Consider the following 27349-nt stretch of genomic DNA (forward strand, 5'->3'; position numbering starts at 1 on the left):
CAGCTTTTGAGGAACACCTTAATCTGATTCACACTTATCACTAAGAAAGGACATGAAATTTCAAGGAATGCTCTCTTGAAAGGAAATGAACCCTTAAAATTCTTATGTCATCATAATTGTATATAAGAATTTTCAGGGGTGCCTGGGTGGCTCCGTTGGTTAAGTATATAACTCTTGATTTTGGTTCAGGCCGTGATCTCATGGTTGTGAGATAGAGCCTGTTTGGAATTCCCTCTCTCCCTCTCCCTCTGTCCCTCCCCTGCTCATGCACATGCGCGCGCGCACACACACACACACACACACACACACACATACACACACACACTCTCTCTCTCTCTCTCTCTCTCTCTCTCAAATAAATAAACTTAAAAAAAAGAATTTTCAACTTCTCAAGGAAAATACTTGGAAAGCCTTTATGAAGAATTTGTCTAATTCTAGTTATGTGTTTACTATAGATGTCTCCTTTTAGAAATATTATAGCTTATAATGAGATCTTTATTCAAAACAAATCCTCTGCTTTGCTGCTATACAGTTATCTGGGACTTCTGGCGCTGGGTAGATGGTGTGAACTAAATTGTGCTTCCCCCCACAAAAAAAATTAATAGGTTGAAGCCTTAACCTCCTATGTGACTGTATTTGGAGATGGGGCCTTTAGAGAAGTAATTAAGTTTAAATGAGGTCATAAGAGTGGGGCCCTAATCCAATAGGATTGGTGTCCTTATAAGAAGAGGAGATTCCAGAGATCTTCCTCTTTCTCTCTCTCCTTCCCTGTCCTCTTCCCACCCCTGTGCAATCATAGAGGAAAGGCCATTTGAGGACACAGGGAGAAAATGGCTGTCTGTAAGCCAGGAAGAGAGGCCTCACTATACCAATCCTGACGGCAATTTGATCTTGGACTTCTAGTCTCCAGAACTGTGCAAAATTAATTTCTATTGTTCAAACTACCTAGTCTCCAGGATTTTGTTACGGTAGCCTGAGCAGACCAATATAGTATATACATGCATAGATACAAATAGCACATTATATAAAATTCTGGGACAACAGATTGGCAAGGTCTGATGTGGTGCATAACATTAGAGATGGCAGCGCCTTGGGGAACATCAAAACATCACTTTTGAACATAGGTGATATTTCCAGTTAAAAAATCACACCTAAGTAATTATTATTATTATTATTATTATTATCATCATCATCTTTTAGAGAGATGAGAGAGAGCGTGAGCTTGGGAAAAGGGCAGAGAAAGAAAATCTTAAGTAGGGCCCATTCTTAGTGCAGACCCCTATGTGGAGCTCTATCCCATGACCCTGAGATCAGGACCTGAGCTGAAATCATAAGTCAGACTCTGAATAGACTGAGCCCCCCAGGCACCTCACGAGCTAAGTAATTTGATGGTGGTGATGCATCTGCTTTGTTTAGCTCATCACTAAGTTACAGATGGTAACAATATTTCAAGAACCCCAGAAGAGACTGAGGAGTTGTGATGTCTATCATTTTCATTTAAAGCATTTCCTATACCTGGACTTTTTTTAAATGGAGAGATACAAGGGGAGGGCTTTCCCTGGGTTCAGATATCCAAAGGACATGTTGAAGGGACCAGGGTGCCATCAAGGTCATCCTGGGACTTTCATCCCAGAACTCTTAGGGTACACTCTGATGAGCTGATGGTGACCAAGTGGACCGCTAAGGGGGTCAGAGAGTCAGTGCACTGATGCCCACTGCTTGGATTTGCCAGGTTCTTTTTCTTTGATCTCTCCTGGCTTGAAAGATAATTATTAAACTTAAGAATTAGGGACATCCTTTCCCATTGGTATGTGTCAAAGTACATGTACACAGATGAACTGACTCACCCTAGTACAGTGAACAGGTGGCTGATGTTTGTCCAGAAGAGCTTCAGTTTGAGGACTCTGCTGAACCAAGTCTGAATGCTTTCAGCAGTCCTGTGGGCAAGGGAACCAGAGGCAGCTGGAGTAGCCGTGGAGTGGTGCACAGGAGGGGAGAGAAGAGGCACCGTCAGGGGTAGAGCGACTTAGGGGGAAAGAGAGAAGGTGAAAGAGTCTAAGGAAATTTTACACTGTAGGTATGATGTAATGCTGGCTTTCTTGCCCTTCAAAGCATTCAGTAAAAACTGTAATAATCACCAGTGGTTTGCACTTGAATTTAATGTATCAGTCTGGCCTAAAGATGAAAAAAGAACAAACATAAGAGCCACAAAGGGGGCCCAGCCACAGACTACATTTGTAACCCACACATGAACACATATAGGTACACACAGAGAGAGACAGAGAGGAAAGAGAGAGGAGTCTGCAAGCATAAGTACCTCCATGGTAATTGTTATTATTCCATAGCAATAATCATATGAATGGTATCATAAATAATAAATAATTTTTATTATTTTTGTGTTTTGCTGACTTTTCTGATTTTTATGGTGAACAGGTAGAAAACTAATGTTAATAATCTAATAATATCAGCTGACATTTTTGAGTGCTTACAGGACTGTATGTCAGGCACTGTTCCAGTGTGTACATGCACTGAGTCCATTTAATTCTCACAACAGCCTACCTGTGAGACGGCAGTGTAGATACCACTATTTCCATTTTACAGATGAGTAAACTTGCATGATGTATTACATTTAAAAATCAAAAATAAGAGAAAAAAGAAAATGTCATTTAAAAAGAAGACGTAAGGGGCGCTTAGGTGGTTCAGTCGATTAAGGGTCTGACTTTGGCTCAGGTCATGATCTTGCAGTTTGTGAGTTGGAGCCCAGGGTGGAGCTCTCTGGTGTCAGTACAGAGCCCACTTTCACATCCTCTCTCCCTCTCTCAGCCCCTCTCCTGATCGTGCATGCCTGTCTCTCAAAAATAAACATTAAACAAATTTTTTTAAAGAAAATAAAAGATCATGGGGCGCCTGGGTGGCTCAGTCAGTTAAGCATCCGACTTCAGCTCAGGTCATGATCTCATGGTCCGTGAGCTCAAGCCCCGCATCACGCTCTGTGCTGTCCCTTCAGAGCCTGGAGCCTGCTTCAGATTCTGTGTCTCCCTCTCTCTCTGCCCCTCCCCTACTCATGCTCTGTCTCTATCAAAAAATGAATAAATGTTAAAAAAAATAAAAAATAAAAGAAAATAAAAGATCAAAAGGAAAACGGGGATGGGAAGAAACAACCAGAATCTAGAGTGTACTGTGTCCTTTCTTCTCCCCTTTTGCGATCAACTAAATCAAACCAAAAAGCATACCTTACTGCCAAACTGTGCTTTAAAAATAAAATGTTTTATTGAAGCAGATAAGTAGAATGATTAAAAGATGGGGTCCTGGGGCTGGGGGAGTATCTTTATTCTAGAATGGGTCTTATACATAACTGAGTTCAATTTAATTTACAGGTGAGAACGTGGGTCGCCTGAGGAGACACAGATAAAGTGTCAAGGCTGGGATGAAATCCCTGTCCCTTGATGCTATATTAATACAGGATACACAGTTTAGAGGCATGTTTTAAATGTAAAATTAACAATAATTTGTTATAATGACCACTAATATTTAAATGTTCTCAGCCATTACTTAAGCTAAGCTAGGAGCTATCCCTAGAGTTGATCGGAGTCCCCGAAAAACTTTTATAGTGGCAATCACCATGCTATGGGAGAAATATGTACAACCCTTTGAAGGTTTTCAGTTTCTTGTAGGCACTTCTTTTTTTGTTGTTTTCTTTTTAATAAACCACTTTATTGATGTATGACTGACATACAAAATGCCGTATGTATTTAATGTATACAATTTGATGATTTGGGATATAAGTGTATACCTATGAAACCATCAACACAATCTATGGTATAATAAACATATCCATCACCTCCAAAAGTTTCTTCCTGCCCTCTTTATTATGAGTGTGTGTGTGTGTGTGCGTGTGTGTGCGTGTGTGTGTGATAAAAACACTTAACATGAGATCTATTCTCTTAGCAAATGTTTAATATTGTCAACTATTGGCACTATGCTATACAGTAGACCTCTAGGATTTAGTCATCTTGGATAGTTGAAACTACCCTTTGCATAACTTTGGACCTTTGACCACTTCTGTCCAGCCATTAAATCTTCTAGTTTTGCTCTAGTTTCAGTTTAACCAATTGTCAGTGGATTATTTTGTGTCATGTTAACAAACAGTAAATATTTAAAAATATTAACTAGTAAGAAAGACTTAACTTGGCTTTCCTATCTTTTCTGGTCAGCCAAAGGTTTCCAGAAACCTTTCATTATTTTGGTCTCACACCTTGCAGCAAAACAGAGGGGAAAGGCATTTTATGTGGAAGCCCTTGCGGAACATTGTGATTGTTTTTTCCTTATCAGTTTTATTGGAAATGTTTAGTTTGCTTCTTGTTTTATCTACCAGCATGCCTCTAATTTGCTAGATGCTATTTATTAATTTTTAAAAAAAATTTTAACATTTTTATTTATTATTTTTGAGAGACAGAGAGAGACAGGGTGTGAGCGGGGGAGGGGCAGAGAGAGAGGAGACAGAACCTGAAGCAGGCTCCAGGCTCTGAGCTGTCAGCACAGCCTGACATGGGGCTCGAACCCATGAAACGTGAGATCGTGACCTGAGCCAAAGTCGGATGCTTAACCGACTGAGCCACCCAGATGCCCCTATTTGTTAATTTTTTAGACCACACATTTTTTTATTTATCGATGACTCTTCATTACCACATCCTTTATAAAACATTTTGAGTATTTTAAGCACCCTATGACCATCTTCACCATCCATTCCTGCTAACGACTTTAAAATAAACACCAGACCACAATCCTCAATAAAAACCCCAGGCCCCAAGCAAACATAAGACTCACTCTCCTTTCCTTTCCCAGTCTCCTGGACACTTTGTCTGTATCTTACACCCTCACTCTGCCTTTAATAAATTCTGCTCTCACTTCCTCTCAAAAATAAAAATAATGAGCACCAAAATGACCAAGACGTTTGAGAAGTGAATCCTTAATAAAGGTAATTACTAACCATGGTATGCACCTGGCCAAGCTACACGCATGGCCTGAGAGAGGAATCTCACGAAGGACCCTCATGCACTGCATTAGGTCCAGGCTCTAAATGTTTTATCAGTAGGGGTAGAGGAGCAATAAGAGTTCTCTCCATTTTTCTGAACCATAACCTCAGGAGAGAAGTGTTCTCACCCAGCACAAGCCAGGCTACGTCTCTGCGGTGTGGTAGTACACACGCCCTGGGGAATCAGGGCAGAGGAGAAGCCTCCTCTGAGACAACCTCACTGTCCTCATTTCCAGGAACCGTTATGGTCAGCAGAGAAGCTAATCTCACTGCCAGGAGGGATGGAAGCCAAAGGGAGCCTCAAATAACTGTGTACCAGGACATTCTGGGCTTTGAAATAGCTGCCTTCACCTCATAGGCCATTTGAAGAAATCTATACAGAACTTAAAAACAAGTTGTAATAGAACCTTACCCAGCAGGAGCAAGATTCTGCCATTCTTGCTCCTTCCCTTTGTTTTTGTTTTCCAGAGTTTCTTAGCTCAAATTTTTTCCCTCCCTAGTCACTCACTCCCCAGATAGTTTAATTCTCCTCTGGATATAATCATTATGCATAGTAGATACGAGGAAATGCAGTTTCCTTAGTTATTCCACTTTCCTTAGTGCCACTGCTGGTCTCTTGGGTGGAGGGTTCCACCTCCTCTTGACACGTCTAACGCACACCCATCAGCTCAACCCTCATGCTCACACTACCCCTATTTTGTTTAATGACTTTACCATCCACATAGTTCACACTACAAACCTCAGTTATCTTACTTTCTTCCTTCTCTCCATCGCACTCCCCTCCTCCAGACACATTCTATCAGGCACCAAGTCCCGTCACTTCTGCCTGTGGAAGGTTTCTGGAATCCTGGGATTTTGCAGAAATGGGTTAGCTTGTCTCCAGACCAAAGTCTGTTTCCAATTTATCTTTCACATAGCCATTAATTATTCTTCCAGAACAAATATCCAGTTTTGCCTCTCCCCTGCTTAATATCCAGTAGTTGCCCACTGTCTGGATAAAGTTTTATTTCTTTATCAGTGTGTACACCGTTCCTCCACGTTCCTTCACCCTCAATCAAAATTCACCTTTTCTGCTGAATTCTTAGCTCACTACTTTCTGCCAAAATGACAGTCACGTTTTCAAAGATCTTAGCCCAGAAGTGGTTTTGTAATGTGCTGTCTAGTTTGAGTTGCATGTTTACATCAACTAGAGAGTTCTCTGGAGGAAACAAAGTATTCCAGGAGGAGAATGGCAGGGGGTGGGGGAGGACGGTTAGGGCGATGTTGCAAATGACCAATATCCTAGAGTGGCACCGTATTTTGCTTACTCTGCATGCTGGCAGTGGTAATAGCCCCAAATCACCCAGTGCCAGGGTTTGGTTCTGGAGGAAATTGTGCAGATTCCAAATATTGTTTTTTATTTAATGTTTATTTGTTTTTGAGAGAGAGAGAGAGAGACAGAGAATGAGCGGGGTAGGGGCTGAGAGAGGGGGAAACAGAGGATCTGAAGCAAGCTCTGTGCTGACAGCAGACAGCCCAATGTGGGGCTCAAACTCACGAACCTCGAGATTGTGACCTGAGCTGAAGTCAGAACTTAACTGACTGAGCCACCCAGGCACCCCCAGGTTCCAAATATTGTTAAAATGAAAAGATAGTCGGTAAGATTCCCATGCACTTTGGGAACCAATTCCTTTATACTATATTTTTTAAGTTTTTCCTATAAGTTTTATTTATTTTCTGGTGAAATATCTACACCCTCTCATGGATGAAATCATTTTCACACCTTTTATTCCTTTTCCCCCTAGCACTTCTGAGGAGGATGCACATTCAACAAATTATCATAATTTATTAAATAAAAGGGTACAGAGCACCATGAGCAAGGCATATAGAGTGCCCACAATGCAAATCCAACACGCACGTGCATGCGTGTGCACACAAACGGAACAGACCTTGAAACGTATCTGTCTTTTCTCCAACTCAAGTGACAGCTTTGTTAATTTATGACCAGCAATATAAATAGCAGCTTCTATATAGAATTTATATGTATGCCTTTTCTGTTGTTGTTTATAGCCATCTGGTAAGAACAAGCAAACATGGGTTCTACTGATGTCAATAGGCAGAGTTGCTACAGCATATTTATTCAAAATAAGTGATTGCTGTGGGTTCTGATGTAAATAGACAAGCTACAGATACATTTATGAATTTGGATGTCTGCTTACATAAGCAATAAAGTATGGTGGCTACAAGCAGGCCACGGGGAGCCAGACTGGCTCCTGTTCCATCCTGGATCCACTATTTACTATCTGTGTAATCTTGGACACTGCATCTGTAAAAATAAATAATCACATTAACAACCTCATAGGTTGTTATGAGGATTAAATAAGTTAATACCTGTAAAGCATGTGGCACATGTTAAGTGCCTGCCACAGGGTCAATGCTCTACAAATGTTACCTATTGGTTTTGCTCACATAAAGCAATAATATTATATTTCATAGATAAAGGTGGGGATTTTGTCAGAGGTATACCAGGGTATGATTTACTAAGTATAGACAAGGGAGTCCAGGGATTTAATACCACATTTGTTACCATCAGGGCTGAGATTTAGTTAAAGTGTTAACTGAGAATGACAGTATTTTCAGAGTTCGAATAGGACGTTTACTCTGGTATTGTTAGTATATGAAATGGTTAAACCAGTAGTAGAGTCTTCACGTAGGCAGCTTCCAGTCGACTTACTTTCAAAAAATGCACTTCTCTAATTATATGAATATATTGTGTCCCATTTAACCAAATTGTGACAAATTAAGGGAAGAGGTGGAAGTGCCTGAAAAGCTGATGGAAGCTTTCAAGATGCAGAACACCTTAGAATATCAACAACAGTTTGTTTTTCCTTCAGACTTTGGGTTTCATTCTGGAGGCAAACAAGAGTACGGTATCTTGAATTTCTTCACTGGGTAATTTAAAACCCGGTGATATTGTGCACAGCAGCTGCACACATCATGAGTTCAGCATCAATTACAAACGAAACTGGTCATATGTTGTCCTTCATAGCTGTTACTATGTTCAAATCAAAAACCCAAGTCAACAAAATGGTATGAATATTAACGACCATAAGTCTTTTTAGTAACCCTTTGGTTTGGGCTTTAAACAACCTTCATTTTTAAATTCTTCGTTCTTATCTACCCAAATAGACTATACTTGCTAATTACATATCCAGTCCTTACTATACTCCAGTAAGTGTCCTTATGAGAAAACTATACAGAATAGTTGCAGCTTTTAGATAATACAGCAACCTCAAGAAGAAATGAGGGCAGTACTGAACACTTTAAGAGTATAGAATCTATAGACCAGTGTTCTTTGTATAGCATTTACATTGACATCTAGTTTTAGGAACTAAAAACCTTGTATAACTTTAAATTGCTATTTTAGAAAGGGGAGTGGCGTTTTTCAAGGACTATGTTCCACTTGGTCTCTCTCTGATGCCAACTAACCAATAAAGCCGTTTTCATTCTGCTGCTGTGGGAAACAAGCAACAACAGAAAAGTAATAATGAGTTGAAAACAATTCAGTCTTAAGCACAGCCAAGGAGATGAAAGCGAGAGTCCCAGAACACCTCTCTTCCCAGCGCTCCCGGCCCGGGGCGGAGAACTTGCCAGCCAAATGAGGTGGGAACCTTGTACCCGGCGAGGCGCTGGAGGCGGGGCCCTGGGACTGTTCCCCCCGGGAGCAGCGGAGCTGCGCTGTGGGCCCCTCCCGGATTCTAGCGGACGCCGGGAGCGGGCACTGGAGCGGGTGTGCAGTTAAAAGGCAGCTACCGAGCGGGCAGTCGAGCGGAGTGTTTGCGGGTCACCGGCTGCAGGCGCGATGAGACCGGGAGAGGAGCGGCCCTTGGAGGGGGGCGCTTGCAGCGGCGTCTCCCAGCTGGAGCTGCTGAAGCTGCGCGCCGCGGAGCGCATTGACGAGGCGGCCGAGCGCCTGGGGGCCCTGAGCCGCGCGATCTGGAGCGAGCCCGAGCTGGCCTACGAGGAGCACCGGGCCCACGGCGTGCTGACGCGCTTCTTCGAGCGCGAGCCTCCGGCTGCCTCTTGGGCAGTGCAGCCACACTACCAGCTGGCCACGGCCTTCCGCGCAGAGTGGGAGCCGCTGGGGGTCCGTGCGGCGCGGCGCCCGCTGCAGCTGGGCTTCCTCTGCGAATACGACGCGCTGCCCGGCATCGGGCACGCCTGCGGCCACAACCTGATTGCCGAGGTCGGGGCGGCGGCCGCGCTGGGCGTGAAGGGGGCCCTGGAAGGGCTCCCCGGGCCGCCTCCGCCGGTGAAGGTGAGGTGGGGTCCTGGCGCGGGATTTTCATCGCCTGCCCAGACCGGGTCGTACCCGGGGACGGCGGGACCCGGCGCTTCCCGTGCGCACCTGCCCCCTCGGAGTCCCGGCCTCGCTTTTGCCAGAAGGCAGAACTCCTGGATCAAAGTCAGTAGTGCTTGAGGTGCCGACCCAGCGACTTTTTGCAGATTTTTGTTTCCTCTTCTGTAGTTGTAAACGATTGAGTAGACTGGCCCTAAGGAAAGAACTTAGGACCAAGCCTGGTTTTCGTTGTGATTTATTTTTGGTAACAGAATTAACTGCGATTTGCTGACGAGGTTGTGCAATCTCTGGAAGAAGTAGTTATTGTAGGGAAACCTCCAGCCCCTCTTTATTAGGCTCCAAAACCTCTTTTGTTTGTGGCAGTCCTAGGAGCTGTTGTGATTCGAATCGTTGGTATTTGGATAGGAATTTTTCAGTCATTGCAACTACCAAATCTTCCCTCAAAAATTGGAGAAGTGAATACTACATAGATGAGTTCATCCTTAAGTTTTAATATTTATTTCATCATATTAAGAAATTTCTCCTTTAAGTGGGGAAATGTCATTTATGCTTGTTGTAGGGCAAGTTTAATCTCGTGTTACTGTGTTTTTTCAGATGGTATTCTTCATTCTGCGAGCTAATTCAATCATCAACATTTGGCTTAATAAGAGCAAGGCTGATGTTTTATTTTCATATTCTATAGCCCATTTTTTTTTTTCCAATGTCAGTAACTTTTCTCTTTTATCTTAACAGTTCCATCTTTTGTAGCTTTTTCTCTTTAGCTGCCTTCTCTTTTCTGCTTCTGGCGGCTTGTTTTTTGGATCTGGGTAGGTTTTTGTTTGGGGGGGGGCGGGTCCTTTGCTATTGCATGAAACACGGGAGAGATTTAATTTTAACCAGATTTATGAAAGATTCAGAGACGTCAGCAAGATTTAACTTGAAGTCATCAAATTTAAGGAGTCAAGGGTTCAGAGTAGAAAGCAGGTTCAATTATGAGTTCGAGTGCTTTGTAACTTCCAAAGAAGGCTCGACTTTGGGAAATGTACACCTTTGAATGGTAATGCACAGTTTTAGCAAGGTTATCAGTCCTCTCTTAAAATGGAATTTATGTTGATTCCCTTAACAAGCCAAGACTTTTTCCAATTTGTTTCATTGTATTCCTGTATATGATCTTGAAAGTGTATTAGTTGTTTATAATTTTTCTTTGCTTTTAAACATTGTTTGAAGAAGTTAAGCTTAAATATCAAAGTAAAATGTTTATTCTGTAAAGTTCTCTTTTGTTTAATTAGGTGTTTGGTGACCAGTAAATCTGCCTGGTTGAACTGGTGGAATCGAATTAGTAAGTTTGTGTAATAGTCGGCTCTTTCTAACTGTGGTGTTAAGGTTTATTTAATGTTCTTTATAAAGGTTTAATGAGTTAAGATCTTTTAATGAGTTAGCTCAGGAAGGAATCAAGAGTTCAGGTCTGAGGATCAGAACATCTAATCCGTGCTCTGCCTGGAGACTTGCAGTGTGTCCTGGGACAAAACACTTCACTCCATGCCTCAAAACCACCATCCCTGACATCCCTGAAATGATGACATATACTGCTCACCTACCTCACAGGGTTGTTGTGGGGATAACTAATAAGCAAGTGGAATGTTCCTAACCAGTAAAGTGTTTATGAATAATTATATACATTACTAAAAGACTTAGTCAAGAAGAAGCTTTAAGAGATAAGTCCTAAAGAATTTTGAGGAATTAATTCAGTATATAGTATTTATCTTTTTTCATCTTTGCCTTTAGTTATATAAAATTGAGTTATAAAATTAGGAAAAGTTTCCTGGTGTAGCTTTAGTGCATACTTTGTGCCAAATTGGTATAATAATGTAAATTTAAATGTGTAGTTAACTTAGCACCGTAGATTTATGCCCACTGCATTATTTAAGTGTCAGAGAACAACACCTCTCTCCATAGTTCAAGGACTTTAATGTAGGTTGTGAATACCTATGCAAGGGAACCTGTTTGATATTTTCCTGCGAGGATTTTGTTGTTGTTGTTTTGCTCTGACACAGGTATATCCTTCTAGGTAGTTGTCCTGGGAACGCCTGCAGAAGAAGATGGTGGTGGCAAAATTGATTTAATTGAAGCAGGGGCTTTTAAAAATCTTGATGTTGTTTTTATGGCCCACCCATCCCAAGAGAATGCTGCTTATTTACCTGATGTGGCTGAACATGAGTGAGTAATCAAGTTGAAATAAGCTCCTTAGTGGAAAAGACTATTAAGATATTTCTGTGTCCTAACTGGAGACTAAAACCCGGTACTTATATATTGAAAAAGTAAGTTGAAAAATGATGATGTGATGCCTTACTTGATTTCCATTGAATAACATTTGGTAAGCCTCTTCTATTTGAGATGGTGTTTGTAATTGGACTATTAACCTAGTGCACGGGGCACCTGGGTGGCTGAGTCAGTTAAGTGTCCTGACTCTTGATTTTGGCTCAGATCATGATCTCATGGTCGTGACACTGAGCTCCGCATCAGGCTCCATGCTGAGTGTGGACCCTGCTTGGGATTCTCTCTGCCCCTCCCCTGTGTATGTGCACACTCTCTCTCAAAATAAATAAACACTAAAAAAATAGTGCCTAAAAAGCATTAAGACTAGCAAACAGAATATGTTGACGCTTGTATTCTATTCTGAACTATCTGAGAGCAATTAGGTTTCTAGAAAACATCTATCCTTTGACATGGGTTGTCTTTGCAACTGAATAGATTTGTAAGAGGCAGCTTTATTAGGGGTGCCTGGGTGGCTCAGTCGATTGAGCATCCGACTTCGGTTCAGGTCATGATCTCACAGCTTGTGGGTTCGAGCCCCATGTCAGGCTCTGTGCTGACAGCCCAGAGCCTGCTTCAGAATCTATGGCTCCCTCTCTCACTCTTTGTCCTTCTCCTGCTCATGCTGTCTCTCTCTCTCTCAAAAATAAACATTAAAAAAAAAAAAGAGGCAGCTTTATTAGACTTGGAAGAAAACACACTTCTCTAGTTTACTTCTTGTAATTTGAGTTCTTTGCAAAGAGGGTAAATTATATTTCTGAGAGAAAAGACAGAAACTAGCTGTGGATTTTAGTGGAATTTGCATCTGTACTCTTCTGATTTGTCCGGTGCCAAAACATTTTATTTATTTTCCTGTATGTGGAAGAGCTCACTTTTTTGGATCGCTGAAGTGGATTGAAGTTTGCACACCAGAAGTTTCAGTCACAGTAGTTAATGGGCCAGTCACTGGGCCAGTCTCCAGGAGCCACTGTTGATCTGCTTCGGGAAAACCACATGTTCTCCTCTGTGGGAGCTAGGGAGTGATAAAACCATTGCAGCTGCGCTTCTAGGTGGTACTCACGAATCTTCCAGCTCAGAATCACCCGAGGCCTTGTTTTCACAGGATGACCATTTTAATCTTCCTTCTTATCACCAAGAGTTGATGCTGTGGCAGCAGGAAGAATCTTTCAACTTTGGTTTTGGGGGTAGTGCATACTGGAACACCTGCAGAGGATCTTAGAGGTTAGAAGTCTCTGCCAAGGCCTCTGGCTAGAAGAGGCCTGCAGCTGTAGGCTTACCAGCCCATTAGCCTTCTAGGACTTCGAGTTGGGCTTCTTGGCCTTGATCCATCAGCCCAGTTGGCCTCAGGCCTTTTCTTAGTCTCTGGCTTCTTAGAGTTTTCATTGGCCATCTGTTAAGATGGAAAAGGGAACAAGAATACAAACTAATTTTTGAAAATATTATGATCTTTTCATCCCAAAAATCTCCAACAATAAGTAAGATAAAACACTATGTTCATATTGACCACCTTTCCTGCATCGTGTCCCTTCTTGAGAGGCATATATCCTTCCAGGACTTTTTTTTTTTTTTTTTTTAACGTTTTATTTATTTTTGAGACAGAGAGACAGAGCTTGAACAGGGGAGGGTCAGAGAGAGGGAGACACAGAATCTGAAACAGGCTCCAGGCTCTGAGCCATCAGCCCAGAGCCCGACGCGGGGCTGGAACTCACGGACCGCGAGATCGTGACCTGAGCTGAAGTCGGACGCTTAACCGACTGAGCCACCCAGGCGCCCCCTTCCAGGACTTTTTGAGCATAGTTATAAACCTAAATAGGTACATATATAAATTGAATTTTAAGGGAGGATTCTTTTTCCCCCTTAAATATTCTGCTAAATATATTGTTGGTCTGGCTCTTCCTTTTGATTTTTTTAAGTTTATTTCTTTATTTTGAGAGAGAGAGAGGGAGTACCAGTGGGTGCATGTGCAGGGTAGGGGCAGAGAGAGAGAATAATCCCAAGCAGGCTCCACACTCAGCACAGAGCCTGAAGCAGGACTCAATCCCACTAACTGTGAGATCATGGATACTCAGTGGACTGAGCCACCCAGGCACCCCCCCATCAGTTTGTTTAAAATACGCTTTTTGTCTTATTTTTCCTTTCCTTTTCCTATGTTCATCTGTTTTGTTTCTTAAATTCCACATGAGTGAAATCATATATTTGTCTTTGACTGACTTATTTCGCTTAGCATAATACATTCTAGTTCTATTCACGTTGTTGCAAATGGCAAGGTTTTATTCTTTTTGATTGCCAAGTAATATTCCATACCTTGCCTGTTGTTGATAGCATTGCTGTAAACATTGGGGTGCTTTGAATCATCATTTTGTATCATTTGGGTAAACACCTAATAGTGCAGTTGCTGGGCCATAGGGTAGTTCTATTTTTAATTCAAAAAATTTTTTTAATGTTTTATTTATTTTTGAGAGATACAGAGCACGAGTGGGGGAGGGGCAGGGAGAGGAGACACCGAATCTGAAGTAGGCTTCAGGCTCTGAGGTGTCAGCACAGAGCCCGATGAGGGGCTTGAACTCACAAACCGTGAGATCATGACCTGAACAGAAGTTAGATGCTTAACTGAGCCACCCAGGAGCCCCTATTTTTAATTTTTTGAGGAACCCCCATACGTTCTTCAGAGTGGCTGTACAGTTTGCATTCCCACCAATGATGCAAAAGTGTTCCCCTTTTTTTGCATTCTCGCCAATGTGTGTTGTTTTCTAGCCATTCTGACAGGTGCAAAGTAGTATCTCATTGTGGTTTTGATTTGTATTTCCTTGATGATGAGTGATGTAGAGTATCTTTTCAGGTGTCTTTTAGTATCTGGATGTCTTCTTAGGAAAAGTGTCTATTCCTGTCTTTTGGCTATTGCTTCACTGGATTATTTATTTTTTGGGTGTTGAGTTTGATAAGCTTTTTTAACAGATTTTGGATACTAACCCTTTATCTGATATGTCATTTGCAAATGTCTTCTCCCATTTTGTCCATTGCCTTTCAGTTTTGTTGATTGTTTCCTTCGCTGTGCAGAAGGCTTTATCTTGATGAAGTCCCAATAGTTCATTTTTGCTTTTGTTTTCCTTGCCTCCAGAGACCTGTCAAGTAAGAAGTTGCTGCGGCCAGGGTCAAAGAAGTTGTTGCATGTTTTCTCCTCGAGGAGTTTGATGGTTTCCCATCTTACATGTGGGTCTTTCATCGATTTTGAGTTTATTTTTGTGAATGGTGTAAGAAAGTGGTCCAGGTTCATTCTTCTGCATGTCACTGTCCAGTTTTCCCAGCACCATTTGCTAAAGAAACTTTTTCTCATTGGATATTCTTGCTTACTTTGTCAGAAATTAGTTGGTCATACGTTTGTGGATCCATATCTGAGTTTTCTATTCTGTTCCATTGATTATGTGCCTGTTTTCATGCCAGTACCATACTGTCTTGATGATTACAGCTTTGTGTAAAACAGCTTGAAGTCCGGAATTGTGATGCCTCCAGCTTTGATTTTCTTTTTCAACATTACTTTGGCTATTCAGGGTCTATTCTGGTTCTATACAAATTTTAGGATTGTTCTAGCTCTGTGAAGAATGCTGGTGTTATTTTAATAGGGATTGCATTGCGCGTGCAGATTGCTTTGGGTAGTATCAACATTTTAACAACATTTGTTCTTGTTCTTCAAGTCCATGGGCATAGAATGTTGTCTTTTCCATTTCTTTGTGTCTTCTTCAATTTCTTTCATAAGCTTTCTATAGTTTTTCAGCATACAGATCTTTTACCTCTTTGGTTAGGTTTATTCTTAGGTATGTTATGTTTTTTTGTAGAATTGTAGATGGGATTCATTCCTTGATTTCTCTTCATGCTGCTTCATTATTGACATACAGAAATGCAACCGGTTTCTGTATGTTGATTTTATACCCTGCAACTTTGCTGAATTCATGTATCCGTTCTAGCAGTTTTTTGGTGGAGTCTTTTGGGTTTTCCGCATAGAGGATCATGTCATCTGTGAAGAGTGAAAGTTTGACTTCTTTGCCAATTTGGATGCCTTTTATTTCTTTTTGTTGTCTGATTGCTGAGGCTAGGACTTCCAGTACTGTGTCGAATAACAGTAGTGAGAGTGGACATCCTGTCATGTTCCTGACCTTAGGGGGAAAGCTTTCAGTTTTTCCCCATTGAGGATGATATTAGCTGTGGGTCTTTCTTATATGGCCTTTATGGTGTCAAGATATGTTCACTCTATCCCTTTCTTGAGGGTTTTTATCAAGAAAGGATGCTGCATTTTGTCAAATGCTTTTTTTTTTTTTTTTGCATCTATTGAGAGGATCATATGGTTCTTATTCTTTCTTTTATTAATGTGGTAAATCACATTGATTGATTTGCAAATATTGAACAGGCCCTGCAGCCCAGGAATAAATCCCACTTGATCATGATAAATAATTGTTTTAATGTACTGTTGAATTTGGTTTGCTAGATCTTGTTGAGAATTTTTGCATCTGGGTTCATCAGGGATGTTGGCCTATAATTCTTCTTAGGGGGATCTTTGGTTTTGGAATCAAGGTAATGCTGTCTTCATAGATGAGTTTGGAAACTTTCCTTCCATTTCTGTTTTTTGGAACATTTTGAGAAGAATAGGTGTTAACTTTTCTTTAAATGTCTGGTAGAATTCCCCTGGGAAGCCATCTGGGCCAGCATTCTTGTTTGTTGGGAGATTTTTGATAACTGATTCAATTTCTTTGCTGGTTATGGGCCTGTTCAAATTTCCCATTTCTTCCTGTTTCAGTTTTGGTAGTGTGTGAGTTTCTAGGAATTCGTCCATTTCTTCCAGATTGCCCAGTTTGTTGGCATACAATTTTTCATAGTATTTCTTATAATTGTATTTTTGTGGTGTTGATTGTGATCTCTCCTCTTTCGTTTGTGATTTTATTTATTTGGGTCCTTTCCTTTTTCTTTTATGATAAAGCTGGCCAGGAGTTTATCAGTTTTATTTATTCTTTCAAAGAACCAGCTCTTAGTTTCATTGATCTGTTCTACTGGTTTGTTTGTTTGTTTGTTTGTTTGCTTCTATATTGTTTATTTCTGCTCTAATCTTTCTTATTTCCCTCCTTCTGCTGGCTTTGTGTTTTATTTGCTGTTCCTTTTCTAGCGCCTTTAGGTGTGAGGTTAGATTGTGTATTTGGGACCTTTCTTGCTTCTTGAGATAGGCCTGTATTGCAATATACTTTACTCTTTTTTTTTTTTTTTTTTAGCATTTATTTATTTTTGAGACAGAGAGAGAGAGAGAGAGAGCGAGCATGAACAGGGGAGGGTCAGAGGAAGAGGGAGGCATAGAATCTGAAACAGGCTCCAGGCTCTGAGCTGTCAGCACAGAGCCCAACGCAGGGCTCGAACTCACAGATCGCGAGATCATGACCTGAGTCGAAGTCGGACGCTCAACCAACTGAGCCACCCAGGCGCCCCATGCAATATACTTTACTCTCAGAGGGAGACAAACCATAAGAGACTCTTAAATACAGAGAACAAACTGAGGACTACTGGAGGGGGGATGGGCTAAATGGGTGATGGGCCTTAAGGAGGGCACTTGTGATGAGTACTGGGTGTTGTATGTAAGTGATAAATCACTAAATTCTGCTCCTGAAACTAATACTACACTGTATGTTAATTAACATGAATTTAAATTAGTAAAATAAATAAAAAATAAAATATGCTCTCTAAAATGTTTTAAAATACACTAAAAATACTAATGCTGAAAAAAATAACCATTAACACTTATTTTCCTATAGTTTGTTGTATGGTAATTATACTTAGATTTGAACCCTGAAAGAAATGGTGCTAGAGCCATTTTCATAAAGGTCATCCTCTTCCATTTTATATTTATCACCAGTTTTGTTAAAATTCCAGTTTCAAGGTGATGGTGATAAGATATATATCAAGAACTAACAAATATCCCAAAATCTTAAAAATATATTTGGATGCTTTTAACTTGTTTTTATTTTGCCAGCAGAATGTTTTGAATTCATCAAGGAATATGAGCATGCCAAGGTTTCTTGAATCTAGTTTGTTAAAAAAAAACTAAGTCTAGAATAGCTTTTTGGTAATTTAAATGTGGGTACTATTACTTAGGCTTAAAAAGTGTTGCCTATACAAGTCATCTTTATAAATAACTATTTAATATGCAATCCTTTCTTTAACCCTTATTTTTTATTATATCTGAGTAGTTAAATTGGTATGAGAACTATTTGGAAGTGCAGTAACATAACTGATAAAATTTTGAGATATTAGTGATGCAGGTGTTTTGGAACACTAATAAAATGTTGGTCAGGAACAACTGACTTAATGCTAGAATATCTTAGGATATTGTGAGTGTAATCTGGTATTCAGAGGTTGTCTTAATTCATTTCAGATTGTCACCTATTTCTGTTTTCCTTCACCTGCCCTCCCCCACTTAAGATAGAATTATCTGTTTCGCAGACCTTTTATATAGAGTTATTACGATGCAGTGTAGAAGGAGACAGGAGCCCTCTTTTTGTAATTCCAGTGCCTAATACAGAATTGCATGTTTGTTTGAATTGAGTTGTGTACAAATTAAATTTCTATTGGGGGTTGGTTGAACAAAATTCTCTCTCTCTCTCTCTCTCTCTCTCTCTTTTCTCTTTTTTGGAATGCTTTCTTTGTGTCAGTCACTGTATTACATAATAGTAAACTACAACTAAGGTATATAAATTGCTGTGTTATTTCTACAAACGATTTGCAAATAAAAATTCCAGCAGTGTGACTTAATTCTGAACACTTGTTGGGTAATTCTAATTACGGTACCTGGATTTTCTTTAGTGACTTTGAAAAGAGTAATTCCAAATGATGTTTTGTTTCCTAGTGTGATTGTGAAATACTATGGGAAAGCATCTCATGCTGCTGCATATCCCTGGGAAGGAGTAAATGCATTAGATGCTGCCGTTCTCGCCTACAACAATCTGTCTGTGTTGAGACAGCAAATGAAACCAACCTGGAGAGTTCATGGTACGAATGTCAAGTATGTTGTGTAATGGATGGTGCTTAATATATTTCAGTGCCATGTAATTAACATTTGATTTTTAAAAAATTGTAAACATTTTATATACTTTATATGAATATTCCAAACTTTTTAAACAGTTTCCAAAATTCATGTGACAGGATACTCGGATGTTTGTATGTGTTGGCTAAGAAAACAGTTAAAAAAGTATTTATGTATAAATGGAATGGTCATTTTGAGTATTAGAGATAATGTTTTATGTAAGGATGTACATGTTTTCTGTGGGTATTTGAAAGTTGGATCTTGATTTTCCAGTTATCCTCACTGTTTTTTAATGGTAACAAATCATTTTCTCAATTTAAAAAAAGTTATGGTTACTGGTTTTATTTTCTCTAGTGCTGATAAAATGAGTAACATCTTTTTAAATTATGTGTATCACCTTAATGTAACTACAGTAATAAAGTATGATCTTAAAGGTATGAATTTATTATTTAGTTATTTTATTATGATTTGGGAAACTGTTATACTTTAATATCTATTTTTTACCTGATTTTGTTATAGGCTTAAATTAGTTTGTAATTGCACTTTGACCAATGTCCTACCTTAGTTTTTCTAAGAGAAATATGTAAAAATAATTAATAATTTTTAAAGCAGATCAAATAAATTTAGATTTTGTGTATCTATTTCAGTTATTATTTTGAATGGATAAATCTTTCCTCTCAGTGTAGTTCCAAATAAATGTATTTGTTTTGACAGTTAATAGCACTTAGTGATCTTCGACCTGCATCGGTTTCTTGCTGGTATAAAAATTATGTTCCCAGAGCTAAATACCATTGAAAATATTCATAGGAATCTGGAAATACGAGGATAATTATAGAACCTTGTGCCATTTTTTTTCTTTTAAGTCAAAAGTTTATCAAAACGTACAACTATTACTACTTTATTAAGCCTACTGAAATAAACTCTTTCAGAAGTCTTAAGATTGTTATAAAAGTTTCTAACAGTTTCTTTATAATCATGCAACATAATTTCTCAACATCGTTAAATTCCTTAGAATTAAGTATGGATAGACAATTTTTTATCTCTTAGCCAGAAAGCATTACCCTATGTATAGAAACTTTTGTACAAAAAAAAAAAAAAAAAGAAAATTTTGTACAGCACATCAAAAATCATTGATTGGTATATCTGTGAAGCTAATAAATTGAAATTGTTTTTCTTCATGTACATATTGAAAATTCTATGGGTGTATTTAAACTTAAAGAAATGGTCTCCAAGCTCAATTTCAGTAATTTGGTTCTTTTTGTAGGCATAATAAAAAGTGGTGGTGTAAAACCCAATATCATTCCGTCTTATTCTGAATTAATCTATTATTTCCGTGCACCCTCAATGAAAGAACTTCCAGTTTTGACCAAAAAGGCAGAAGATTGCTTCAGAGCTGCAGCTTTGGCTACTGGGTGTACAGTAAGAACTTTTAAGAGTTAATATAAGTTATAATCAGAGGTATATCTATATGGGCTGGAGTTAAGTTAGAGTATTATTAAATTAGATTAGAACCTAACTTGCCCCTTTTTCATTTGGCAATGTTTAGAGTATGTAAGATCAGTTGAGTGAATGGGTGATGTGAAAGTCTTTAATTCATATTTGTTTTACTCAGTGCCCACATAGAAAGGACTATAGTCATTTTATTGCACTGTAATTAGAATAATTCTTGATAATGCTGAGTTCCCTGCCTTTTTGCAAGATATAGCCTTCCTTATTGGCAGTTGTGTTTTCAGAATTGCTCAGTATAGTTCCTATAAAGGGAACTTTATGGCAAAATCAGCAAAAGCTGTTTCGGGTGAAATTATTAGATATGTGCAGTAACGATATAAATACTTATGGCTTGCTGGAATGAAAGTTAAAATAGATGCAGAAGTTAGTGAAGAAGTGTTGTTCATTTAAACCATAAAGTCAGTGACGTTTCTGTGCCAGTCACGTAGGGTATACAGCAGAACGAGAAGTTTCAGAATTACATCGATCTTTTCCTGGGCAGAGGTTGTAGTCTAGTGGGAGAGATAGGATCTGGGTCTGTGCCTCTCAGCCTACTGATTTTGTAACTTTAGAAAACACCATTTAATAACTTTGGGACTCCATTTTCTCTTGAAAAAGGGAGATAATAATATACTTTATGTTCTTGTGAAAATTAAATGAGAGAATATTTGTTAAGAGTTAGGGCCTAGACCTCATACTTACAACTTATTTGTTTCTGCTCTCAGATGTATGATTTGTTCACATAGTAATAGTGTCTCACAGTACTAGTGATTCTCAGCATATATGGTAAGTGTCCAGAGAGTAAAAAATTAATCCTTTGTCCCTTATTTATGAGACCAGTGTTCTAACCCCTGAGCTACGGAGCCAATCCTTTATCCCTTATTTATAATTATAAATATAAATATTGATAGAATAAACACATGAACTATTACCGTTAACTCTGAATCTCAAGGCATAATATTCCCTTAGGATAAGGTTCATTGTTACTGGATTTTAATCTATATTTTATTTTATTTTTTTTTAATTTTTTTTTTAACCTTTTATTTGTTTTTGAGACAGGGAGAGACAGAGCATGAACAGGGGAGGGTCAGAGAGAGGGAGACACAGAATCCGAAACAGGCTCCAGGCTCTGAGCTGTCAGCACAGAGCCCGACGCGGGGCTCGAACTCACAGACCGCGAGATCATGACCTGAGCCGAAGTCGGCCGCTCAACCGACTGAGCCACCCAGGCGCCCCTAATCTATATTTTAAATAGTCTCTTAATAACTTTTTATATTTTGGCTGACTTGTAATACATGAATGATTATTATATATTATAAGTATGTTTCTTTCTTTCTTTCTTTCTTTCTTTCTTTCTTTCTTTCTTTCTTTCTTTCTCTTTTTTTATTTTGAGTCAGACTCAACCAACTGAGTCACCTAGGTGCCCCGGTTGTCATTATTTCTAGCTTAGATGTTGCTAAGAGTAGAAAAAATGTCAGCCCTGCCATTTTATAATTGACTTTTACTAATGTTATGGCTATTGCCTTTAGTTTGTGGAACTAATCCATTTTGATTTAATCAAAACTAAATCTATAAATCCTCTTAACTGTGTACCTATAAACTGCTTATAATTCTTGACACACTGAAACGCTGAAGTTAATAAATGAGGACATGGGGTTCCTGGTGGCTCAGTCGGTAGAGCATGCAACTCTTGATCTCAGGGTTGTGAGTTCGAGCCCCACATTGGGTGTAGAGATTACTTTTAAAAATAAATAAATAATAAATGAGGACCGTAGCCAACCCTTCTTCATCATAAACCTGTCTCTCCTAGGTACCTTTATATCTTTTGGACCAGTTATTGGTGTCAATGTTGGCTTATATTTTGAATATGAGTAAAGCTTAATTTTTTTCTTTAAGAGGCTGCAGTCTAGAGCAGTGTTCCTCAGTGTCTGCTCTTTGGACCACCTGCATCAGAATTATTTGGGGGTCCTGGTTAAAATGGAGATTCCTGGGCTTCCCCCACACCCTATATAAGTTACCGAAGTTGAGACTTACTGGCTGGGAGAGTGAGGTGACATCATGTTGTTTGGTGCATATGTAACATGAAAGGGATAGGGCCTGAGGGAAGTCTTATTACTGATTTTTTTAAGGTAAAATATTTAAGAGAATTTATATTTGTAAGGGAAAGTGTACCCTCTTAAACCTCTTGCTGATTTGAAAATTAGATAGTGAATTTGAGTTTTTTATTTCAGAATTTGTCTTACGATTTTTTTTAGGTAGAAATTAAAGGTGGAGCACATGATTATTACAATGTTCTTCCCAATAAGAGCCTATGGAAAGCTTATATTGAAAATGGAAAAAAACTGGGAATAGAATTTATTTCAGAAGATGCAAAGTTGAATGGCCCTTCAGGTAATCAGGTTCTTTCATATATACTATATTGCACTGTTTGAGGAAGGAAAATACCATCTTTGGTTAGAGGGTTTTGTTCGACAGCTTTGGAGGTAGGGAGGTATTGCTCTTAACAATATTTTTCACAAACTTAATGGTTAGGGGAACGAAACTAAAGAACTCTTCAGTGAATGTAAAGTGTTAAATGAGCAGATTTGTTTTTAGAAATAGCGTACTATTTCCTTTGTATTCTAAATACTTCTAGTGTTTAAACTCGCTTAGTTCTAATTTTAAAGTAAGCTACTTAAAGGAGAAATAGAATTTTAATTCATTGTCAGTCCTCAGTAAGCAGGCTAGCAAGTAGTTATAAGGAGGCATGCCAGTTGCTGAGGAGTAATTATTATGGTTGTTTACTACTAGTTGTTTAGTAAACAACTTAGAATTTAAATAATTATATTGGGGACTATTTTAGAGTTTTTCCTTTTTAAAAGGATCATTTCTAATATGTTTCCATGTTAGAGATGTATCTCCTAAAATATAACAATAAATGCTGATGAAGTGGACTCAAAAGGACTTGGCCATAGAAATGGGGTGTTGATGTCATTTACTGAGATAAGGAGTTCAAGAGAAAGCAGGTTGGAGTATGCTATGTTGGTATATATTATTAGTATGTTAAGTTTGATGTGCATATAGGATTTCTAAGGGGAACTTTTCAGTAGCCTGTGGAACCCCCAAATGATGCCTAGGTTGGAGATGTAGGAGTTGGCAATATCTGAAAAGTAATTGAAAACACAGGAGTATTTGGTGTGCTGGTGATTGCCAGCACTTAGGAGACAGGTAAAGGAAGCAATTTAGAGGAGACAGATAGTGACCAGAGAAAAGGCCAGACAATCAGGAGAAGTCAAGTCATGGAAGCCAAAGGAGTAGAGAATTTCTAGAAGGAAAGGAGTGGCAAATCATGTCTGGTGCTATAGAGATTGGATAAGTATGGTCTGGCATCTATTGGACTAACAATTAGAAACCCATGGATTGTCTTACTTTTCTAAGGATCTACTGATTTTGGAAATGTTACTTTTGTGGTTCCTGGGATTCATCCATATTTTTACATTGGATCTAATGCCTTGAATCATACAGAACAATATACTGAAGCTGCAGGTATGTGTTATTAGAAGTGAATGTGTGGGCATATGTTCTCTTTTTGTGGTAATAGCTCCATGTTTTTTCATTAGCTAACTTTACCTCAGAAAATACTGTATTGTGGTGGGCATTTCAAGAGGCGGTTTAGATATCGAGAGCTAATCTGAAAACCAATGTATAAGTTTATCATAAATAGGGAGGTTTCTTCATTTATTTTCTCCACGTTTTAGGGTCACAAGAAGCTCAGTTCTACACTTTGCGTACGGCCAAAGCTCTGGCAATGACTGCGTTGGATGTTATTTTTAAACCAGAGTTGCTGGAGAAAATCAAGGAGGACTTTAAATTGCAACTTCAAGAAGAAGAATTTTTAAATACAGTAGAATAAAAGGAAGACCTAGGAGCCACTTATGGATCATTAAGAAGTACTGATTTTTTTCTTGAATCTTTTTTAATAATGGAGGAGGGCATGCTTAATTTTTAGTCTTAAGGGACTCAAATTCCTCTTACCTGAAGAGGGAGGCCATGATCCATGATGCAGAGAAAACACATTACCTCATATCTAAAATGAAAAATTTCAGGGGCGCCTGGCTGGCTCATTCGGAGGAGTGTTCAACTCTTGATCTCATGTGGTTGTTGAGTTTGAGCTGATATGTAATGGCATTTCATTTCTTTTCTTTTCTTTTCTTTTTTTTTAAGATTTTAAGTAATCTCTACATCCAACATGGGGCTCAAACTCACAAAGCCACAAGATTAAGAGTTGCACGCTCCTCTGACTGAGCTAGCTGGGCACCCCTGTAATGGCATTTCTTTTTCTTTTTCCATTTCTTTTGCGATGGCATTTCTTAATTTGGATGATCCATGGCTTATCAGTGATAATATTTTATAAATTCATATGTTGTGGAGCTATATTTTAAAAGATCAGGGGATTTCAAACTTTATATTTAGAATTGATCCATGAAAGACTTTTTTCTCTTTCTTTCTTTCTTTCTTTCTTTCTTTCTTTCTTTTTTTTTGGTATAGGATGGTAAAATAATTGTGAATAGTATAAAATTCAGGTTCTAAATTTAGGAAAAGTTCATTTAGAACATCTGATTATATCTATGTTGACTTAGAGAATCTTTTCATTGATAGTAAAAGCAGGATTTTAATCAGAAATGCTGTGGGAAACAACTAGAAGTTCAGTACAAAGAATAAGCTTCAGTTTTACCATTTGAAGGAAAATGAATATATATATATATTTTTTACATAATTAACTCTGAGAAGTGGCATTAAAGTGCTATTCCTAATTCTGTATTTCTGTATTAGGAAAACATATAGACAGATAGGGTTAGACTTTTCCTGTGAAGTGTTTGCTTGGTAGCATATTCTAGAGGGACTTACTGAGAAAGGAGCAATGTCCATTTGCTTTGAGTGTCAGCGTCATGTAACTGGTCACCTCTACCCAGCAGCCCTATTCAGACTTCTGCTCAGAAGTCAGCCTGTCCAGTTTACTGAGTTTAAGGGACAGAATTCTAAGCCTTCTTAGGCCCCATGCTCTCTCAATATTAATTTAAAAGTATTCTAAGTTTTTCTTGGTTCTTAGTGTGAGTTTCTTGAACATGGTAAAAGAATGTGAAAAAAGTACCCGGTAAAACAAATCCTTTAAGCTGTGAATATAGTAAACCTCTAGTGTACTTTGTTTTAAAGGAACTCCTCATAGTTGAGTGTATTCCAAAAACATAAGGGGAAAGAGAAAAGTAAGCGTTTGGCCTCTTCTGCCACAAGCAAGTCACTCAGGGCCAGGAGCCTTGAGGTCCCCACTTGGAAAGTTAGATCACTTATCCCTACAGTCCTTTGAACCTCTAAGTTCCTGTTCGATCTGAGATTATTTAAAATTGAAAAAAAAGACAGGTGTAATTTTGGGGACAGTTAGTAGTTGAGAATTGCTTTTCTTCTATATCAAGGGACTACAAGCTATGGCCTCATTTGGTAAGCACCTGATTGTATGTGGCCAGCATGCTAAAAGTAATCCTTACCTTTTTTTTTTTTTTTTTTTTTTTTAATATTTGTTTATTCTTGAGAGGGAGAGAGACAGAGCACCAGTGGGGGATGGGGAGAGCGAGAGAGGGACATAGAATCTGAAGCAAGCCCCTGGTTCTGAGCTGTCAGCACAGAGCCTGACGTGGGGCTTGAACTCACGAGCCATGAGATCATGACCTGAGCCGAAGTTGGACGCTCAACCACCTGAGCCACTCAGGCACCCCAATCCTTACATTTTTAAGGGATCATAGGGGAAAAAAAAGCATCAGAGACCAAGACCAGATCATGTGACCTCTAAAACTTAAAATATTTACTACCTGGCCCTTTATTTTACTTATTTTTTTTTTCAATATATGAAGTTTATTGTCAAATTGGTTTCCATACAACACCCAGTGCTCATCCCAACAGGTGCCCTCCTCAATACCCATCACCCACCCTCCCACCCCCCATCAGCCCTCAGTTCTCAGTTTTTAAGAGTCTCTTATGCTTTGGCTCTCTCCCACTCTAACCTCTTTTTTTTTTTTTCCTTCCCCTCCCCCATGGTCTTCTGTTAAGTTTCTCAGGATTCACGTAAGAGTGAAAACATATGGTATCTGTCTTTCTCTGTGTGACTTATTTCACTTAGCATAACACTCTCCAGTTCCATTGCGACAAAATGGCCCTTTACTTTAAAAAGTTTGCCAGTCTTTGTCCTATATAACAGTAAAATAGAATGTTTGTCTTTGACTTCCATCATATCATCAAATCTTCTCCTAAGATAAAACTTCCAGCCTTTGAATTGAAAACATGGAGAAAAGGGTTTAGATGGCAGTGCCCTGGCGCTGACCACTGTAATGCATGGGCAGTTTGTCTTCGTTTGGAGTTCTGGAACTTCAGAAGTTTGTTTCTTTTAGCATTTACTTCGCTCTGAGATACAGCTACCCCAGTGCCTTAAGACTCCTCTATGCAAGCTAGCCTTCCAGCTCTTCACATCAGCTTTTAGAACTGGATCTTCACGACATGCTTTGTCTGATTATTTGTAACTGCAAATAGCGCTGACTATTAACAGACGAGAGACGGATCAGCAGAGGCTTCAGGCTGAGACTTGGGTATATCCAAGATCACCGGTTTATATGGATGGAATTAGTTTCCTCATTATCAACTTAATAAATTTCCCAACTACAGGTTTTAAATTCCTTTTATAAGCCTTGTACTCTAAGGAGCACAGTTTTATCTTCTAAAGCCACGATAACTTTCTAGAATAGTGATTGTTAACAGGTAACCCAACACACTAATATTCTCTTGTTTTTTGTGAAGTGTCACAAGTTCATTGTTATTCATACAAAGTATTTTGTGTTTTGTTTGTGATTGATTTACTTTTTAAAAACAAATTAGAGAAAATTTCAGGTTAGCGATTCCATTGTTACTGATTCACTTGCGCTCTGATAAGTATTCTCGCATGGGAGAACGAGAACGAGGTGTGGTGTTGCAGCTGGGGTGAAGGTATAGTCTGCACCAGCACTATCTGCCATAAGCCACAGTGTGGAACTAATGCTGATGTGCCACTGAGATTTGTGTCCCATCTGAGTGTAATACTGTATATTCCTTCCAATTTTTGAAAACTCTGATCAGA

At 39.0% G+C, this 27349-nt stretch overlaps 1 protein-coding gene across 1 annotated transcript; it reads left to right on the top strand.

Moving 5' to 3' along the window:
- The first annotated feature begins 8619 nt into the window (after positions 1-8619).
- Positions 8620-26174, top strand: PM20D2 (peptidase M20 domain containing 2). The gene is made up of 7 exons (XM_049652928.1): positions 8620-9332; positions 11422-11570; positions 18547-18689; positions 19988-20142; positions 22467-22602; positions 23629-23736; positions 23949-26174. Exons 1-7 carry the CDS (start codon positions 8877-8879, stop codon positions 24101-24103), a joined length of 1302 nt encoding a protein of 433 aa, XP_049508885.1. The 5' UTR covers positions 8620-8876; the 3' UTR covers positions 24104-26174.
- Positions 26175-27349: the final 1175 nt, after the last annotated feature.

The sequence above is a fragment of the Panthera uncia genome (assembly GCF_023721935.1).
Source record: "Panthera uncia isolate 11264 chromosome B2 unlocalized genomic scaffold, Puncia_PCG_1.0 HiC_scaffold_24, whole genome shotgun sequence".
Lineage (NCBI taxonomy): Eukaryota > Metazoa > Chordata > Mammalia > Carnivora > Felidae > Panthera > Panthera uncia.

Bases quoted from the DNA above. Each gene is read 5' to 3' on its own strand.
- PM20D2 (XM_049652928.1), top strand. From the start codon at position 8,877: ATGAGACCGGGAGAGGAGCGGCCCTTGGAGGGGGGCGCTTGCAGCGGC. The intron at 11,571-18,546 runs GTGAGTAATCAA...TTTGTTTCCTAG, and splicing joins CCTGATGTGGCTGAACATGA to TGTGATTGTGAAATACTATG. The intron at 20,143-22,466 runs GTAAGAACTTTT...GATTTTTTTTAG, and splicing joins CTTTGGCTACTGGGTGTACA to GTAGAAATTAAAGGTGGAGC.